This window comes from Trematomus bernacchii, unplaced genomic scaffold (genome assembly GCF_902827165.1).
Source record: "Trematomus bernacchii unplaced genomic scaffold, fTreBer1.1, whole genome shotgun sequence".
NCBI lineage: Eukaryota > Metazoa > Chordata > Actinopteri > Perciformes > Nototheniidae > Trematomus > Trematomus bernacchii.
Window position 1 is genome coordinate 8,867,474 of NW_022987313.1, and position 21,294 is coordinate 8,888,767.

A 21,294-nucleotide genomic window follows, 5' to 3' on the forward strand; every position below is an offset into this window, starting at 1 on the left:
ACATTTACAGGGGGATGCTTGAATTTGAAGAGCTGTGTCATTGTCTGATCACAAAATCAGTTATGTAAACAAACATTCATGCATTTTTTTATTTTATTTAGGTGGCACTTTTATTACATTAAAGTGGACCTATCATGCTATATTTGAATAATATAGTGTAGGACCATACCTATATAAGGCATATTAATACTTTTTTTTTTTCAAAATACCAAACAGATCATGCATTTTGCCATGCCTCATTTCGCTGAATTTGAAATTGTTTAGCTCTGTTTTTGCAAGGGCTGATTCTGTGAGAACAGCACCATCTACAGGCCTGGCATATGTACTACAGCGTCTCCAGGGCTTTCGAACATCAATGGCCGTGGCTGTCTCCTCCTGATTGGTGGAGTTGGCCCAATAGCCGTAGCGCCACTGTCCTGACGTCAGGACAGTGTTCAAATCTGGATCAGTTTTTATCAGATCCGTTGCAGCCCCTTTTTTTAGAGATTTGGGTATGGAGGAAAATAGAGAGGGTTGTGTTTTCTGACACTTGGTGAGTTCCCTGGAACACCGGGGACACATATTCATGTATAAAAGACGAACAAAAGTGCATTTTGCATGATAGGTCCCCTTTAAGTTTACATTCACAAAATAATTATTCATCTGCTGCAGGACAGTAACAGAATACTAAATTATCACAGTTTAAGAAGAAAAGTCCAATGAATTTAGCAGATTATTTCAAAGATATTTCAAAGACATACATGATTTGTCCAGTATTTGTGATTTCCACTTTTTGAGGGGTTTTATGTTTAACTTTGCTCCATCTTACATTTACACATGTCGGGCAAAGAAATAGTTAGACATTTTGACAATACTTTCCTTAATTATATTACCAATAGAGTTAGATAAGTTAAAAGATACCATTCTCATAACTGTTTGATACAAATGAAGCTACAACCAAGACTGATGTGACTGTTATCAACTGCATTGAAGAACAATTGTTAATATTTCCATGGTTCTTTTCTTTTCACACCTTGGGCTCCATTTCGCATAACCATTCCCTTCGTACTTCGCAGGGATCATCAAAGAATGTTTTCCTTGGGTTTCTTAGGTTTATAAATGCGACACAATGCTGTCCCTCTGTTCCTGAGTTGGTGGGCTCACCTATTATCCAGTACCTAAAGAAAAATCCAAGTTATGCTTAAGAATACATTGAATAATAAAATACACTATTAAAAAATGTATTGTGTCCACTTTTTTAATCACATACAATTGAACATTTATTTTAAATTGTACTTATTTCATAGAAAAGGGCAAGTCGTGGTTTAATGAATACATCATTTTTCCAACCCGGTATCACGGCAAGACGTGAACATGTGACGATCTACCATGCTGGGAGACGTGAATATGTCACGGTTTCGTCCCTTCAAACATGACAGTTACACGGTATTGTTAACATGGCCCAACCAGTGGAGAAATACCCGGAAGTGCCAAGCAAATGCTCTACCAAGACTATTGGTCAGTTTTTATTGTCAAAATTAGATGTTTTTAATTTATATAAAAAAAAAAATATATTTAAATCGTCACACTCGATTTCGCCGATTTTCTTGTTGCCCTAGCTGGTCGACACCTCTTTTAGCAGAAACAAAGGCTACATTAATGTATTAAATCGATGTGAATCCATGTGTGTGGATCATAGACTTATGGCGCAGTTCCACTACAGCGCGGAGCTCGCTTTAAGCGTGCCGTGTCGTGCCGTGCCCGTTTTTGGTTGCGCTTCCACTAGGCCTAGTTCCGGCCCGACCCGGCCCGGGGCCACTTTTTCACGTCTTTTCTGTCCCGAGAAAATTGTGGTTCTATCGAGGCCAACAAACAGGGCTGAGTCGGGCTGAGTATGCTAAACTAGAGAGAGGAGCGCTGGCAACGGGGCTACAACTACAACAAGATGGACATATTTGACCGTGATTTAATTGTAATACACGTTTCAAAAATGATGCCGAAGTAACAACATACTGATACCGGTTAGTAAAAACCATGAATTAATGCTTTGTCAAGTCTGCAGACAGACGGCAGGCGAAAAACCTTTTAAAATACGTGTTTTTCTAGATGGAGATTGGCTAAGCTAACGCAGTATATGCTCCGACCGTCCACACTCACAACAACAGCCTATACAGACATAAATAAAGCAGCGACTGTATTCACCATGACACAGGCAGTCTGTGGTGTGTACTTGTTTAACTTTTGTCGAGTTTCTGAACATATATAAGGAGCTGTGAGCTCTGAGTGCTAACAGCTAACGGCTGTGTTGTGTTTCTGGAGTTCTCGTTGAAGATGACGTCACGGCTCCGCCTACACTGCGTTACTATAGTAACTACCCCAGTTCCTAAAACTGTAATGGAAGCGCAGCATTAAGTGAGTCGGCCCTGTTAAGGCCAAGCCGTACCGAGCCGTACCGAGCGTGGCCGAGGCCGACCGTGTAGTGGAACTGCGCCATAAGTGTGGATGTGGAATTAACGGACGTGACGTTGTGCGATTGCGTTGCCAGGCAACAGCTTCGGTTCATGTTAATTTACAAACTCTTCAACTAGAACCGTAGTTATATTTAAAAACATTTTAGAAGGCCTCACGAAATACTTTAATGTAAATTTAAATTTAAATGTGAAGGAATGTGTGTATAACAAAATACGTCATAAAAAATACCGGAAACAGACGTAGGCAAGGTCCTCAGCTCGGTGATTCGATGGTTTAGCCGCAATGCACGTTGGGAAATGGTGTTTATGCGATGTGAAATCCGAAAACATTTTTTAAAAATAAAATAATACTTTATTCCGAGTGTGCTTGCTTTTCTCTTTGAAAGTCATCACATAACGGCATTGTAATACACGGTTCGGCTGCATTAAATATTACATATCTGCCGTAGTTCTCTATTTATAGAGCCCTGATGAGAAGACTTCTGGACAAACAGGAAGCACTGCCGCCAAAACTGAAAACGTGACGTGGATCATAAATATATCAGCAATTAAACAACATCTTACATTTCTTTTCACACAATACGTCTCCTTGCAGTATCAATACTAATTCGGCTGACTTTTATATTTGGTCCAATTGGTAGATAGGCTGTTTTTACACCATAACGGTGCACAGCTGATAGAAAGGCACATCTAGTGGTTAACCTGTTAACCTCTTAAGCACGGTGGTTGGACCCCTCCCACCGTTTTTTTTTTCGAGATAATGTCTCAGGACTTCTTAACATTTATGAAACTATTAATGTGTAGCACCAGATTAACGGGAAGAATCTCAGCTAACTGAAGATATGAACCATTGTTACCAAAACAAAACACAAATCTCATAAGAAGCGTCTAAATGACCCCTGAGCGAAAAGATTCTAACGCACTGCGGCACACAATTCAAGATAAAGATACCCTTATTACTTATCGTAGCTGCACATACAATATAGCCGATTAAAGCTGAGACTCCACAGATTATTTAGGTATAGTATCATCACTGAGCGATCCGAACTTGCGACAGGGGAAGCAAACACAGACATCACAACACGTACCTTTACGGAGCATTTACGGCAGATCGTCTCACCGTAGCTGTCAACTAGGTCAAAAGACGTGTTCAATGGCATTAAAACGGAAAAAAAAAATGCTACAACTGTTGATCCATAGGTTGATAATGTACCTGTGCCTTTTAAAAAATTATTTATAATCCATAATTCCATTTTTTATGTAAAAATCGGAGCGGAAAAGTTAGCTGCTAATGGTAGCCACCAGAGTGTATGCAGCTTCCGGTTTTGGTAACGCGTCACTCTCACTCCTTATTTGTTAATGTTTTGGTGTGTATATAACTTTCCCTCGATTCCTGTTTTTCAGGTCTCAGGCTCGAAAATGACATTCCCAGAACAAATGACCATATCTTCCCTTCTAAAAGGGTTCAATTAATAATCTTTTTTCTCAAAGTAATGATAAACCTGTGAGTTGGATGTAGAAAAGTCAGAATCAATATAGATGTTTTTTATTTTAAAGAAAATTCAGATTTTACATAGTAAAAAACTGTAAATTATAGTGTCCGTCCAAAAATTCTTTTTTACTTATAGTGAAAACTACCCTTGGATGATGGGTTAGTAGACTAAAAGCTTTAGGAATCCAAAGTACAACATATAATAAGTACCCTGTATCAAGATTGATGCAAAACAAGTGACATGTGACCTTTTTAGAGAGGTTTAGCCAAAACCACTCCACCTCTGAGGTGATTTGGGTGAAAAAAAATTGTTTTCATATCTCTAGCCCCCCTTGGTCGATTTTGATGGTTGACACCTCTTTCTGACCGTTAGAGCCAATAGAATCAACACTCGTTGTGAAAACAAACGGTGGGGGCTTCGCGCATGCAGGTTTGCACCAGAGTGAAGCGATCTCTCGCTCTGACATCTGGAAACGAAAAAGCAGTTTTATTGCTTATGCATTATCAGAAATCATTTCAGAGGACACAGACACATTGGATTAACCTATGGATTAACTGCAGCATCGTTTTTTATCGTCTTAATGCCATTGAAGACCAGTTTTGACCAAGGTAAGCCATGTTAGCGTTTGTAGCTACCTAGCGCCACATGTTTTGATGTACGTTTTCGTTTATAGCGTCGCAAATGTTTATCACTGAGTGTTGAGGTGGGCACCCCCAGATTCTGTGTCTCCAGGCGATGCTAATCGATGGGTTGGCTGTGCATCTAGGATAAGTAATAAGGGAGTTATGAGTGAGTTTAGGTGCAGTGATAGGTTAGCATTTTTTCGCTCGTGGCTAATTCAGAGGCTGAGTGTTAGCATTGTGGGGTTTTTTTGGGAAAAAAAATTAAAAAGATCAGTTAGCTAAGTTTCTTCCCGTTACATGGATATAAAACATTCATAGTTTATTAAATATTAAGATTCCTTAGACGTTGTTTCCTGCAAATGACGCGTTTATCCACCCGGTACCGGGGGGCGGTGCACATTATTGAATTTTATTATTTTATTATTTTTCACAAAAATGAAACCATCAATAGCAAAAACAGAATTAACTGTCATTAGTAAACCACTCAAATAAAAAGATCATAAGTGGTTTTGTTTTACATATATTTTAAGGATAATAATAGCAATGTACAGTAACACTGTCTATGACACTTACTGTATAACACTGATTTGAAAAACATACAGAAAAAACGAATTCACTGCCCTTAATAAAGTATTTAAATATACATTTCAGGTGTGCTGTTTTGTTTAGATCATTAACATCTGGAGCTCTTTTAATGTCCTTTTTGATTATTGTTACACCAGGTCTTGTCAAAACCTTTATTCCATATTCAATATCCATTACTAAACAAAACAGCAATTCTACTCCACTACAATTCAGAGGTTAACCTGGTATTTTTACTCCACTACATTTATTTTAGTTACTTTGCAGATTCTGATTAATGATGTGAAATATAAACAACCCTTAAATCAGGCTTTAGTTACACCTGAGTAAAATTCAGGGAAAGGTGATTGTCAAGTGCCAACAATCAGGAGAGATATTTGATAGTTGCTGCTTGAGAAGACTAAACATTTATCTGCAGATCCCTATAAAGTATATTCATTACTCGTTATTCTCTACTAATAGTTAATTAAAGACTGTATATAATGGCTATTTTGCATATCCCTTTCAAGATTTTCTAAGGTTCATTGACATATCATATACACAACTAATTCAATAACGTGCTTTAACCACCAGGCGGTGCACACAAGGTACACACAGCTATAATAACTTTGTATTATTAGTGTAGGACACTTGTGTATGTATAACATCTGAAGATGTGTACAGTAGTTTTATTCATGTTTTCACATAATTGTACAGGATATTGCTATATTATTTCACATGTTTTACTTCTAATATCTGATTTGTAAAACATCACAGAAAGAAAGGTATATCCGTCATTTAACAGTAAGCTATTGAAATTCTGAATCCATAGATGTGTCTCCCATCACCCAAATCCCCTGACTATTCTCTCAACTCAGTATTTACATTCTTATATTCAAAGAAAATCAGTAATATCTTTAAAAACTACAAGTCCTTTTATATCAGCTGTACACCGTTATGGTGTAAATATAACCACCAATTGGATCAAATATAAAAGTCAGCCGAATTAGTATTGATACTGCAAGGAGACGTATTGTGTGAAAAGAAATGTAAGATGTTGTTTAATTGCTGATATATTTATGATCCACGTCACGTTTTCAGTTTTGGCGGCAGTGCTTCCTGTTTGTGTAGAAGTCTTCTCATCAGGGCTCTATAAATACAGAACTACGGCAGATATGTAATATTTAATGCAGCCGACCCGTGTATTACAATGCCGTTATGTGATGACTTTCAAAGAGAAAAGCAAGCACACTCGGAATAAAGTATTATTTTATTTTTAAAAAATGTTTTCGGATTTCACATCGCATAAACACCATTTCCCAACGTGCATTGCGGCTAAACCATCGAATCACCGAGCTGAGGACCTTGCCTACGTCTGTTTCCGGTATTTTTTATGACGTTTGTATTTTGTTATACACACATTCCTTCACATTTAAATTTAAATTTACCTTAAAGTATTTTGTGAAGCCTTCTAAAATGTTTTTAAATATAACTACGGTTCTAGTTGAAGAGTTTGTAAATTAACATGAACCGAAGCTGTTGCCTGGCAACGCAATCGCACAACGTCACGTCCGTTAATTCCACATCCACACCTTTATATATACAGTCTATGATCCACACACATGGATTAACATCGATTTAATACATTAATGTAGCATTTGTTTCTGCTAAAAGAGGTGTCGACCAGCTAGGGCAACAAGAAAATCGGCGAAATCGAGTGTGACGATTAAAAAATAAATTAAAAACATCTCATTTTGACAATAAAAACCGACCAATAGTCTTGGTAGAGCATTTGCTTGGCACTTCCGGGTATTTCTCCACTGGTTGGGCCATGTTAACAATACCGTGTAACTGTCACGTTTGAAGGGACGAAACCGTGACATATTCACGTCTCCCAGCATGGTAGATCGTCACATGTTCACGTCTTGCCGTGATACCGGGTTGCATTTTTCTACTATAGGAGTAACCTGTGTTTTTAAACAAATGTTCGGGCACATAGCACTGGTGGGCAAGGGCAACATTCTAATCACACTCAATGCAGCGTGAGAAAAGCAGCGTGTGGTCATCATGGCAAGCTAAAATGCCCCACAGATTGATACAAAAAGTGTATTATTAACATAAGGGCGATCAACCCACACTCTAAGGAAAGACTTTAGTCTCTTGATTTTCTTAATAGTAAGTTAATAAAGCGAGCCATTACATAAATTACTGTTGAGTCTGTAAATGCCATACAGTCTATGGTAAAAACAACAGCATAGTATCTTATCTAAACTGTTAAGGTCATGTATTCAATAAAAACAGAACAAGTGCAGTGAAGTATCAAAATGATAGGTAGCCTACAGGCTTTAAACAGACTTGGTAATGCTAACGCTAACGACTGATTTTCTTGTGTTTTTATGATGAACTGTACACTAGTCTGCTACTCCTCTACCATATGAACACCCACACAAGATTTGACTACGGTTAGGGTGCCAATTTTGTATTTGTATACTATATATTCACTGAACATGAGAGTGGTATCGATCTTCTAATCTAACTCTCAACAAGAAAGTGAATTAGTGTATTTTCTAAAATGTGAAATGATTCTAGTAATACTGCAAAGTAAGTCTTAAAGCTCTTACCCTGGATTCTGCAGAGGCACATTATTTACCCAAACCCATTGGCCCTCTGTTTGAATATCCGTAAGGCCGATCCAAAACCCCCCCTGCGTGCTCCACCACGGTCGAATGCTCGGATCCATTTTAGGTAGGAACTCAAAAAGATTAATCTAGACAAACAGAGATTACAAAATCAAAATGGGTTAATCACAGGTATATCTGTAATGTATTTATTAGCAGTGCAGGCCTAAGTAGCGACTGATGAGATATTACTGTAGATTCATCATCCCAATTTTATGTAGGCCTAGGATATGTTCAGTGAGTGAAGCTTGGAGCTTCCACCCACGTCCCCTCCCAATGACACCGTTGCCATTTTAACCTAGCTTTAAACTTACCTCATGAATGTCAATGGGAATTTTTCCACAGTAGTAAGGGCCTTTACAGCCTTTCCAATGTGAGGTGCAAGTCGTTATCAGTCCTCTGCGCTTCAGGTTAACCTTTCTAACATTTACACTACTCTCCTCTTTATTAAAATGGCTCTGGTGTCTGTTTGTGGTCATGCTAGAATCATCATGCACATGCTGAGGCTTTGGTGAGTAACTTGAGCCAGACCAAATTAAACCCAGCTGGAGCGTTTGTTCATTTTATTTCAGGCATTTTGGTTGAGCCCTGGTAGTTTTGGCTATAATGCTTTAATTATCAGAATTTACTTCAGATAAAACCTACTACTATAATTATTAACTTCCTCCATGTTTCGACTGCAGGTACAAGTTGAATGTGTTGGCAAGCAAGCTAGAATAGTGAGCCACACCACAATACAGTACAGTGCTACCTTATGTCCATGAATCATCAAAATAACACCCTTTTTATCTCCTGTATATTCATATTGGACTCACCTGCTCCTCCAAGCTATTAATCACAGCCAGATCGGCCCCACGCCTGATACAGTCCGATCGGCTATCCTGCCAGTTCTTTAAGGGATTGGAGGCTGATTTACCATGGAAGTAGCACGATGTGTTGAGTAAAAGCCATCCTGACTGGCATCGTCCACAACTTTCCCCTGTTAAAAGATGAAAATTAGTTGAAATCCAAACAAAAGGAAAACATTTGATTCCAAATTCAAAAAATGTATGCAATAGCTTCTCACGCATATCAGATGAATTGGACTTCAGTGTAGCTCTCTCCACTTGCAGTACTTCATGACTCCTCTGAATGCTGTCGATGAGGGTCTTGTTCAACCCTAACTGCAGTTTTAGTTGCTGGTGTTTCCTGAGCTCTTTTTCTACTGCTTGCTCTGCCTCTTTTTGAGCTTTGACTGCTTCAGTCTGCATTATTTGAAGTTGCTTCACCTCTATGATGAGCCCTTGTGCTGTCATTTGGTCTGGAGTGGATTCCTCACTGACTTTGCCACCTGCAAGGTATTTACCAAGTTATAGCATTGGGTAAGAAAGTGTAAATGTAGTTAAGGATCTAAGTTGAAAAGCACGTCCACAGCCTAGTTAATGAATACTACTCAAAACCTACTCTAAATAAGGAAAGTATAGATATACACCACATTACTTGGATCAGATGTACTCACAGTATATCCCAATAACAATAGCAGTCAGAATCAGAATGGCGTTCAGCAGCCCTAAAAACCCGATAACCAGTGGATACAGTGGCAGACTTCTGGACCCAACTGTGACCATAGATCCTGAAAAACAAATGTTGATTTGAGCTCGGAGGGAAAAACAGAAAATAATACAGCATGTTTTCTAAAGATGTATTGTGAGGACCAATTAAATAAAGCAAGCCTACCATTGTTTTCCTGTTTTGCCATAATTTGAAATCATGAATCATGAACATTCCTCTGGTCTTCAGGTTTTAACTCAACTGCCCGAGCATGTTACTTTTATCTGTGTGAGGAAATTGCTCTGTCAATATTACAAAACTGTGTGGGTGCAAGTGTGCGCTTGAATCCCTTTTACCCTCTCTCTGTAATGTGATAGTGATCTGAAGGTTTTTTTTCTCTCTTATTTAAGATTTGTATGGGAAGGCCACATAAAGTTACATGTATAACTTCTTATAATATAAAAATTAATTAATTTTATGTAATGTATTTACTGCAGAGTGCTCCGGTGACCTCTAATATGCCGCCCACAGGGCAAAGATCGAATCAAATGGGTGGTTGGTGATGTGATGTACCGTAAGTCTAACAGTCTGCTGATTATTTGTAACCTAGGGAAAATTGCCATAATACACGCTGAAGAAGTGACACCTACCCTTTTATACCAAGATAATATTTTTTATTTTAGGCTATCTGATATACATTATATTTTTGAAATAAATAACTACAATATTGTAATATGATATGATTTGTGTATGAATGGGATACCTTGTTGCTCTTATTTTCCAGGTAATTAATTTGGTAGATTATAACAGAATTTACATTTCTGTTTTATCCATTGACAGGTCGTATTTAGATTTTATTCCAGAAAATGTACCATAGCCTACAATTACACATTTTGATATGTTAATGTAAAACAAGTTATAAAGTGACAAGATGTTACCAATATTACACAACAATATGGTAAGTGTCTCTGATTTGTAATGAGTAGGACACTCCCCTAACATTTAAATTAGGAGTTACTTAAATAGAAAGAAATATTGATTCGTATGTAAAATAAACTATATATATAAAATTGCATATAAAACTTTCATAATTCATGCATGAAAGGGAAAGGGTTTTATGTCTTGTAATTGCATTGTTGAGGAACCTGTGACCCTAGTTTTTAATTAATTACATACAACACCATAGTTGTGTATATGATATGACAATAAACCTTTGATATATTTTAATTTAATAATGCACCAGAAATAGTACTATATTACATTATATAATGGGCCATTCTGCATATTAGGTGTTGTTTACTTTTGGTACTTTGAGAATATTTTTATGTTATTATTTTTGTGCTGCAAGATGGTGGGATAATAACGACTTACAATAGACTCCCAGGCCAATGTCCACTGCTAGTAGAATGACAGCAAGCACTGCAAGGCTTACTGTAAGCCGTTTGTAATGTTTCAAACTGGATTCAGGTCTCACCACAGACATGGACACTGCACAGAAGTGATGGACCAATAGCAAAGACAAGAAAATGACACAATATAACAGCAGGTGAATATAGCAAAAATAATAAACTGTATATTTTTGTGTGTGTGTGTGTGTGTGTGTGTGTGTGTGTGTGTGTGTGTGTGTGTGTGTGTGTGTGTGTGTGTGTGTGTGTGTGTGTGCGTGTGCGTGTGTGTGTGTGTGTGTTTACAAACAGAAAATGAAGTTCATTTGTTAAACATTTACAGGAGGATGCACGTAATTTGAAGAGTGGTTTAATTACAAACATTCAAGTATTTTTGGATTCCTTTAGGTGTCACTTTTATTACATGAAAACGGCAATTACAGAATACTAGCTCAGCACAGTGTGACGACCCCTGCTTTACTGTCTCCTGTGGTGTGTGTGTATGGCCCTTTAATGTTCTCCCTCTGTTGTGTCAGCGCTGATTGAGGACACCTGAGGCCTGTACTACGAAGCTGGTTCAACCTAACCTGGATATGTTTGAGTTAGCCGGTTGGCCCAATCCAAAACATACGCGCTCTCGCTAAGCTGTACTACGACGCTGGTTATCAAGTGGATCGCTCAAGCCAGCCGTGTCCTATCTAGTTAGGTGCGCGTTCACATGAAAGGGGTGGTATTTGGAGCATTCGACCAATCTCAAACATGGACAAGCGTACTGACAGCGCAGCGTCATACTTCCTGAATGAAAAGTGAACTTTAATATTAGTCAAATATGAAGAAGTTAAACTTTAAACATCCATGACTTAAACACTTTATCCAGGATAAAAGCCACATAGCTGCACCTGCAAGGTGAATACAGCTGGTAAAAGAAAAAGCGTTTGAATGCGTACATCAACAGGTTTATGATATCACAGCCCCGTCCAAGACACGAGTGGATCTGACTTTAATTACATTTGACTCTAGTGTTTCGTCAACTTAATGTGTTGCTTAAAATAATACTTCTGCATACAGTATGTGACACTGTGAGTGTTGCACGGCCAGATACAGCTCAAGAAGCTGACTCAAATAAGGAAATATATGATACATTATGATGTGATATGATATAGGATCAGTTGGAGCAAGTATTTTATTACTTATAAATACCTCTCTTAGCTCAGGATGTGTCCCAGCTGCCTTCAAACATGCCGTGGTTAAGCCACTACTTAAAAAGAAAAATCTCAACCCTTCCATTCTCGCAAATTTTAGGCCCATCTCCCAGCTACCTTTTTTATCAAAAGCCCTGGAGCGAGTAGTCTACGCCCAGCTGCAGTCTTTTTTAACCATGCATGGCATCCATGAAAAGTTTCAGTCTGGCTTCAAACCCATGCACAGTACTGAAACAGCCCTTTTAAGAGTTTTTAATGATCTGCTCCTAGCCGCCGACTCAGGTAGCCCAGCTGTCTTGGTGCTGTTAGACCTGACAGCTGCCTTCGACACTGTGGACCATAGCATCCTGTTGTCACGGCTTGAACAGTCCGCTGGCATCACAGGCTCTGCCCTTGCATGGTTCAGGTCCTACCTGACAGACCGTAGCTTCTCAGTGCAGCTAGGTGCCTTCTCCTCAGCCATAGCCCCTCTTACCTGTGGGGTTCCCCAAGGCTCGATTTTGGGCCCCATCCTTTTTCTACTGTACATACTGCCCCTAGGTTCAATTCTCACAAAACACAACATCCCCTTCCACTGCTACGCTGACGATGTACAGATCTATCTGCCACTCAATTCAAATGTAAACTCATTACAGCTATTGATGGACTGCTTAGCAGAGATCAAATCCTGGCTGAGCCAACATTTCCTCAACCTCAATGAGAGCAAGACTGAGGTTATCTTTTTTGGACCCCAACCTCTAGCCTCCCAGGTTGATATTCTGGGCTCCCTCAAAAATAATATCCTCCCCTCTGTCACGAACCTTGGAGTGACCTTCAATAGCGCTTTTAAATTCGATAAGCAGGTCAGCAGCGTAGTCAAAACCTGCTTTTTTTAAATACGACTATTGGCCAAGACCAAGTCGTTTTTATCGTTTGAGGACCTGGAAAGGGTTATTAACGCCTTTGTTACCTCGAGGTTGGACTACTGCAACGCTCTGCACGTGGGTATGGACCAGGCGTCAATTAAACGCCTGCAGCTAGTCCAGAACGCAGCTGCACGTCTACTCACTGGCCACAAAAAGCGTGACCACATCACCCCAATTCTGGCCTCACTGCACTGGCTTCCAATTCGGTTCCGAATTGATTTTAAACTCCTTTTATTTGTTTTTAAAGCACTAAATGGGCTGGCTCCGGCCTATATAGCTGAACTCCTCCAGCGCTACACCCCAACAAGAGCTTTAAGGTCTGCTGACCAGCTGTTGCTGATAGTGCCCAAGACCAGGCTCAAAACCCGAGGGCACCGAGCCTTCGCAGCAGCTGGCCCGAGGCTCTGGAACACTCTGCCCCTCCATGTGAGGTCGGCCCAGACCCTAGGGGTTTTTAATGGCGCATTTCCACCATGGCGCGGAGCGCGGTTTAAGCGTGCCGTGTTGTGCCGTGCCCGTTTTTGGTTGCGCTTCCACTAGGCCTAGTCACGGCCCGGCCCGGGGCCACTTTTTCACCTCTTTTCTGGCCCGACAAAATTGTGGTTCTATCGGGGCCAACAAACAGGGCTGAGTCGGGCTGAGTATGCTAAACTAGAGAGAGAATCGCTGGCAAGGAGGCTACAACTACAACAAGATGAACATATTTGACCGTGATTTAATTGTAATACACGTTTCAAAATGATGCCGAAGTAACAACATACTGATACCGGTTAGTAAAAACCATGAATTAATGCTTTGGCAAGTTTGCAGACAGACGGCAGGTGAAAAACCTTTTAAAATGCGTGTTTTCTAGATGGAGATTGGCTAAGCTAACTCAATATATGCTCCGACCGTCCACACTCACAACAACGGCCTATACAGACATAAATAAAGCAGCGACTGTACTCGCCATGACACAGGCAGTCTGTGGTGTGTACTTGTTTAACTTTTGTCGAGTTTCTGAACATATATAAGGAGCTGTGAGCTCTGAGTGCTAACAGCTAACGGCTGTGTTGTTTTTCTGGGGTTCTCATTGAAGATGACGTCACGGCTCCGCCTACACTGCGTTACTATAGTAACTACCCCAGTTCCTAAACTGTAATGGAAGCGCAGCATGAAGTGAGCCGGCCCTGTTAAGGCCCAACGCGGCCAAGCAGTACCGAGCGTGGCCGAGGCCGACCGTGTGGTGGAAATGCGCCATAAATCTACTCTTAAGACACACTTCTTCTCCCTGGCCTTTTAGTCAGAGCGGAGCACGACTCCTGACTTTTCCCTGTGTTTTTTAAAAAAAATATCTGTTGTAATTTATTGTCTTTTATTGTGATTATAGAAATGTGTTTTTATGTGATTGTAGTTATTACATGTACAGCACTTTGGCCCGACCAAAAATCGCTTTTAAATGTGCTTTATAAATAAACCTTGATTTGATTTGATTTGATTTGATTTGATTTGATATGAATGATAATGGGACACATCGACGTCTGCACTCACAGTGCCGCGGACTGTACTTAATGTTACTCTGATCCGGTTACTTATGTTGTGACAGATATTTAAGTAAGCTTTCTTAACGCTAATGTTATAATAGTCAGATTGCTCTGACGATGGGAGGGGATATTCTATTAATTTTCACGTTCACACAGTCAGTTGATTTTTGCCGGCCGTCTTTCCTGCAACGGCAGTTTTTCTGTATTTCCTCTATCCTGTAATATGACTTGATAGCTTTAAACTCTGCACACGGAGCTCTGATTGGTCAGCAGGCGGTGCTTTCACTGAGTTGATCTCTTATGCTGCGTTCACACCGGAACAACATCAGCCGTTAGCTGTTAGCAGTTAGCACACAGAGCTCACAGCTCCTCATATCTGTTCAGAAACTGGACAAAAGTTAAACAAGTACAAACCACAGACTGTCTGTGCCATGGCGAATACAGTCGCTGGTTTATTTATGTCTGTAGGCCGTTGTTATGAGTGTGGAATGAGCATATACAACGTTAGCTTAGCCTGGTCGACCTGATCTACATTCAGAAAACAAGCATTTTAAAAGGTTTTTCGCCTGCCGTCTTGTCTGCAGACTTGTCAAGCATTAATTCATGGTTTTTACTAACCGGTATCAGTATGTTGTTACTTCTGCATCATTTAGAAACGTGTATTACAATTTAATCACGGTAAAATATGTTCATTTGTTGTAGTTGTAGCTCCCGAGCCAGCGCGTCTTGTTTGAATGATGCGAGTAAACACAGCTGGCAGCCGCGGTGAAACTCCAGCGTTTAGAGCGATGCGATAGGAGCGATTAGAGCGAAGCGAATATTCGCATCGCGTCCGGTGTGAACGTAGCATTAGCCTGCAACCTAACCTCCTCCCGAGGAGGTTAGCCGCTCAGCATAAGTTACCATGGAGATCTAGCCCGCTAAAAAGAGAACCAGCGTCGTAGGACCGGAAAGCCCGAGTTTTCCCTGAAGTCAGCCGGCTAAGCGAAAATCCGGCTTCGTAGTACAGGCCTCTGGCTGCTGGCACCGGAGGATTTAAAGGCCTGAGCAGACCCTCGATCTCTCTCTCCGCGGAGGACCTGTGCTGGGAGCAGCCACTCTCGTTTATACTTTGCCTTGTCTTTATGTTAGTTTTGGTTCCCGTTTAGTTTTGGCTAATAAACATATTTTCTTATATATCCTCTTGTCCTTTCCACACTTTTTGTTATGGCCAAGAGCCAGGCCATGACAGATGGGGGCTCGTCCGCTTCTCTTATCTGTACTACAGCAACAGATAGGTAAGATTTGTGTAAAGAGTGGTGCGCGTGTGTAAAGTGTGTTGGGAGCGCATGCAGTGCGGCGACCGCATGTGGGGAGGACAGTATATTTCAGATCGTTGTTTGGGGACTTTATTAGATTACCTTGTGAGGCTTTAATTTGTTTTGTATTATATTTCGGGAGAGTGGTTGCTAGTTGTTCTTAGCCGTGGTCAGCTGTTTGTTTTAGTTTTTTTTCCTTTCTCTCTCGTTGACACGTGTGGGTTTGTTGGTGCGTTGTATGTGGAGCAGTGCGGAGCGGTGCGGAGTTTTCCCTGGCAGGTTAAGCGGCGGTTCCCTTGGGATTGTTGAGCAGGGTGTGTAGTGTTGCGGAGAAAGTGGTTGAAGCTTCGGCTTGGGAGCATGGCCGTGGTCTCAGTAGTGTTGCTAGCCTGCTAGTCGCTTTGATGGGCCAGCAAACTCCAGTGCATAAATACCCACCACAAGTAACTGCATGAAGACTAGGGAGGAGATTAGTCAGTGGGATGGTCAATAGTTAGTGGGGAAACTCCAATAAAGAAGGTAGTATTGTTCCACTTGATACGTATAATAAACGCTGTGGTGTCTGTTTTTGTTTTGTTTTTGCTCTTCTCTCGGTTTAAAGGTCCGGTGTTGTGTTCCAGTGAGGGGTCGTGGTAATGTAATATGGCTGACGTAGAAGCATTCGTTAAAGCTCCGTCTCAGGAGTCTCTTGTCACCTTTTCAAAAGAGCAGCTGCTCTTGATTGCTGAGCATTTCTCGGTGTCTATTGTCGGTGATAAGAGCATGAAAGAGAACATAAGAGACTCTATAGTGTCGACATTAAGGGAGACAGGAGTGTTGTCTGCAGAGAAAGAGGAGCTTTTGTTAAAACCTCTTTTTCAGGCTAGTGCACTTTCGTTTGAGCAGCAGAAAGAAATGTTGTTGTTGCAGCTGGAACATGACAGAGTAATGTGTGAATGTGACCGGGAACATGACAGAATAAAGTGTGAGTTGGTAATTGAAAAGGAGATCGCAGTGGAGCGGATGCGACAAGAATCTGAGAAAGCCAAGCTAGAGATGGAGGGACATCGTCTGTCTATTCTCAGAGATGGCGCGTTGTCCGGTGAGGGGCAGGGTGGACAGGTGCCCAGGTCTCGTTTAAGAAGAATAGTCTAATGTATCAAGCTGCAGTTTATTTCAAAGATATTACAAAGACATATAGTACATGATTTGTCCAGTTATTGTGATTTCCACTTTTTGAAAGGTTTTAAGTTTAACTTTGCTCCATTTCACATATACAGCTTAACAGAAGGTTCAAGGCAGTATCCAATACACCATTTCCCCCTGATATCAGCACATTATTAAGAATCTGCACAGTTCCCACTCTGAGGTCCCTAACTGTTATACTGTCCATTTCTCCAGTACTTTTAAGAAGTCTAGAATTTAGTTTTACCAGTGAGTCATGATACTGTCACAAAACTTAAGAAATCAATAGAAAAGCAGTCTGTGAGATGCTTGCTTACACTGTTTCCCCCTCGGTTACATTGTTAACCTGGACTCATGTTCCCGCCGTCGCTACATCACTCAGGCCAATCCAAAATCCATTTTGCCACCACATACCACCGCCTCTCAGTTTCGGGACGTTGTCAATCATGAGTTGCTGTGATACTACTGTCACAGGAGTTAAAATTGCACATTTCAAGTTTGTCAGGTAGTATTATGTACTATATGATCATTTAGACAGAACATCCCAATGACAACAGCAGCCATCAGCAGTACTGCATTTAGCATTCCCAGGCTGATTATAACCAGACGGTGGTGTGTAAACGCAGATCCACTGCCCTCTTTAAACAGAACGTGATCATGTTCTATTGAGTGAAAACCTTGATATTGGCTTATGTTAAAACCTCAAATAAAAGTTAGAAAAATTGGTTCCTACCTTTTAAGAGGTTACAGAAAATATAGGTAGATGGATAGGATTGAAGAAATTAAATAATCACAGTTTTAGTTTAAAAAAACATAGAAAGAACATTACAAATTATATTTAACAATGCTTAACATAAATATTGAAAAGAGAATTAAAATATTTGGAAGAAATATTTAAGTCTCTTGAATGGTGTAAATTCCTGATTGAAACTATTAATTAAATAAGGAAATGCAATTAAATTAAAATCAGATTAACCCGCCGACCTTGGTGTCATTTGGCAAATCCATTTCAGTATATGATTGCATGGAGCATCATTCCAGGCTTTAAAGGGGTTGCCTCTGGGATATGTTGCTGCACAGTCCTCACCACCACTGTCGTTCGGCTCTCCATCATTCCAGTAACTGAAACAAATAACAATTTGAAACACATTGTTAATCACTTTTTCATTTTAAAGGATGATATCACAGATGGATTATAGCCACAGCTGTAAGTATGTGAAAGTGGTATCACAACAACTCCAAAAAACACAATTTGACTACAATGAGTCATCTGTTGCACTTTTAGAATGAACACGCCCATAGGTAGGAAAATAGTTTCTGTTTTGATTCTTAAAAAAGTCATAATGTGCTCTTCACCCTTTTCCACCTACACTTTGTGCATTCTGCAATTTGTTTTTTGTTGACCAGGGCGTATTATTTGTAGAATACCAAATTATCCTTAACGTAACGTAAGCTCCTTATGGTTCTCTCTGGTCATTTGATTGGATGCTGTTGGAATGCTTCAGACAAAGTGGATGTGGGTAATTAAAAGAAAGGTATTCATCTTCTTTGAATCAAAGTTCAAGTGAAGTCATACTGTAAGTGTTAATAAAGTCCTGTTGAGTCTAAAGTAATCACATTCGTGAATTTAGATCTTTCTTGTATGTTAATGTTACCCTGTGGTCAGTCTTGTTCCATCAAGCCATTTCCATATCCCTTCCTCCTCGATGTCTCTCAATCCGATCCAGAAGCCACTGTGGGCTATGGGTCGAGAGGGGTCTTGATAATTTGTTGTCAATTCAGTTATTGCCAGCTGCCAATGAAAATGTACACAAACAAACACAAACACAAACATGTACAGTACATTCATTTATCTTGTTGGTTTCTGTGTAACACCAAGCACATTTACTGCTCAGAAATAAAATGTGAAGCCTTATAAAGAGAATTACAAAAGATGGAATAGCAGTCTTACGTGTTTCTCTCTGCTGTCGATCACTGCCAAGTCACCTCCTTGGTTTATACAGAACTGTCTGGCTTCCTGCCATGACCTTCGTGAAAAAGCATCAGAGATGGCCAAGTAGTAACACACTGAGTTCATGAAGGTCCATCCTGGTAGACAGTGTCTGCAGCCCTCTTCTGTTGCCAAAGATAAAGGAAAACATAATGTGTTGTTGGTTTGGTTGGGTCAAAATAATTGTTGTTAACACAATCATATGGAAAAAAAAGCCCTCACTAATCATTGGGATGTGGGATTTCAAAGCTGCTATTTCCATTTGAATGTTGTCACTCAGTTTAAGGTAGTCCTTGCTTCTGCTTTTCTGGTGATCAAGCTCCCACTTGGTAATTTGCTGCTCCCTTATCTCTCTGGCCAACTGTTTCTTGGCTTCGTCCCTGTGCCAGATCGCAGTGTCGTAAGCAGCCTGCAGTTTGGCCACCTCAGCACTGATGTCCATTATGGTATCCTGTCCATCGGTAAATTTACCATCTGTAAGTGGTCAAGACTTAGTGTTACTGAAGAAATCATGTTTCCTTAAATCACAACACTTTTTACAATACTGGCCAACAGTAGAAAATACAAGCAGGAAAATGGTGAAATTAAATAATATATTTAAACAGGTATTCAAAACATTTGTATAAGTACATTGCCATACGTGAGTTATTTCTTAGTGTTTTGTTGTTGAGGTTTGTCAATAGAAAAGAAAGTTTAACTTATAGTATTTTATCGTATAAGCATGTTTGTTATGTTGCAATGCAAGCTGTCATACAGCATTAGCATTATTGGTCTTTGAGCACTGACAGGAAACAACACTATTATGTTCCTACCAACACATATAGTATAATTACCTATCTCCATCAACTCCTTAGGAAAATATCTAGCTAGCTCTTAAGCTAAATGCTACTGTACAAGCTAGCTAGGCGTTCATTTTGCTTCCTAATGAACAGTGGGTTTATCAGCACACCAACTGTTGCTTCCTTTGGAAAATGTGATGAGTGGTGATCAAAAACAGTCAAACTTTGAATAGCTTTAACTCTAGTGTTAACTTCGATTTTTCTACTTGAAAATTAACTGACACATTGGTTTTAATAAGAGTTAAATTGCAGTGGTGCTGCAACATTTATCTCAAGTACTGTATGTAGGCTACTTTACATTAAAGTTACTTGAATATTTCCATTTTATCCTAATTTGTACTTATACTTCATTACTTTTTGAATGCATATGCTGTACCTTTTGCTCGACTATATTTGATACCCTTATACATAAACTAATAAAAGCGTCAGCTAAATGCAATAAATAAAATTAGAGCCTCTTTCAGGCTGCAAAAATATAGTACAATGCCACAATGCTTTGCAAGATGGTGGGATAATAACGACTTACAATAGACTCCCAGGCCAATGTCCACTGCTAGTAGAATGACAGCAAGCACTGCAAGGCTTACTGTAAGCCGTTTGTAATGTTTCAAACTGGATTCAGGTCTCACCACAGACATGGACACTGCACACAAGTGATGGACCAATAGCAAAGACAAGAAAATGACACAATATAACAGCAGGTCAATATAGCAAAAATAATAAACTGTATATTTTTGAATATGGTAACAGTATCAAAGTACAGATTACAGTTTATTTTAGACGTGGGACGTTTACCTTGTTCTTGTTCTTGGTTTGAATAGAGAGTGAGCTCATCTCCACTGATGTCCTCTTGGTGGATCAGTTTGTTATAAGAACCATCAAATGTACCTGCAATTTCTGTGTCAATTTTAACTATGAGGATGTAAGCAGTCTTAGTCTGACGTGACTGTTCAGAAAATACTATTTGTGAGGACCTTGCCCTGTGTGTGTGTGTGTGTGTGTGTGTGTGTGTGTGTGTGTGTGTGTGTGTGTGTGTGTGTGTGTGTGTGTGTGTGTGTGTGTGTGCGTGTGTGTGTGTGTGTTAACATCATTACAAACAGAAAATCTAGTTCATTTGTTAAACATTTACAGGGGGATGCTTGAATTTGAAGAGCTGTGTCATTGTCTGATCACAAAATCAGTTATGTAAACAAACATTCATGCATTTTTTTATTTTATTTAGGTGGCACTTTTATTACATTAAAGTGGACCTATCATGCTATATTTGAATAATATAGTGTAGGACCATACCTATATAAGGCATATTTATACTTTTTTTTTTTCAAAATACCAAACAGATCATGCATTTTGCCATGCCTCATTTCGCTGAATTTGAAATTGTTTAGCTCTGTTTTTGCAAGGGCTGATTCTGTGAGAACAGCACCATCTACAGGCCTGGCATATGTACTACAGCGTCTCCAGGGCTTTCGAACGTCAATGGCCGTGGCTGTCTCCTCCTGATTGGTGGAGTTGGCCCAATAGCCGTAGCGCCACTGTCCTGACGTCAGGACAGTGTTCAAATCTGGATCAGTTTTTATCAGATCCGTTGCAGCCCCTTTTTTAGAGATTTGGGTATGGAGGAAAATAGAGAGGGTTGTGTTTTCTGACACTTGG

General features: G+C 39.9%; 2 protein-coding genes across 3 annotated transcripts; both read right to left on the reverse strand.

The window, feature by feature from the left end:
• Positions 1-587: 587 nt before the first annotated feature.
• On the reverse strand, positions 588-10,752 carry LOC117489396 (CD209 antigen-like protein E). 2 transcript variants are annotated; one of them, XM_034138751.1, is made up of 6 exons: positions 10,707-10,752; positions 9,304-9,417; positions 8,872-9,135; positions 8,621-8,784; positions 7,749-7,894; positions 588-1,157 (listed from the first exon to the last, which is right to left on the reverse strand). In XM_034138751.1, exons 2-6 carry the CDS (start codon positions 9,410-9,412, stop codon positions 1,007-1,009), a joined length of 834 nt encoding a protein of 277 aa, XP_033994642.1. In that variant the 5' UTR covers positions 9,413-9,417; positions 10,707-10,752; the 3' UTR covers positions 588-1,006. The 2 variants fall into 2 exon arrangements, with proteins under 2 accessions (XP_033994642.1, XP_033994556.1); XM_034138665.1 differs by lacking the exon at positions 10,707-10,752 and adding an exon at positions 9,522-9,649.
• LOC117489606 (CD209 antigen-like protein E) lies at positions 10,742-20,535 on the reverse strand. The gene is made up of 7 exons (XM_034139100.1): positions 20,437-20,535; positions 20,168-20,284; positions 19,025-19,276; positions 18,764-18,927; positions 18,468-18,604; positions 17,797-17,934; positions 10,742-10,823 (listed from the first exon to the last, which is right to left on the reverse strand). The coding sequence occupies exons 2-7, from the start codon at positions 20,277-20,279 to the stop codon at positions 10,799-10,801; spliced, it is 828 nt and encodes a 275-aa protein (XP_033994991.1). The 5' UTR covers positions 20,280-20,284; positions 20,437-20,535; the 3' UTR covers positions 10,742-10,798.
• Positions 20,536-21,294: the final 759 nt, after the last annotated feature.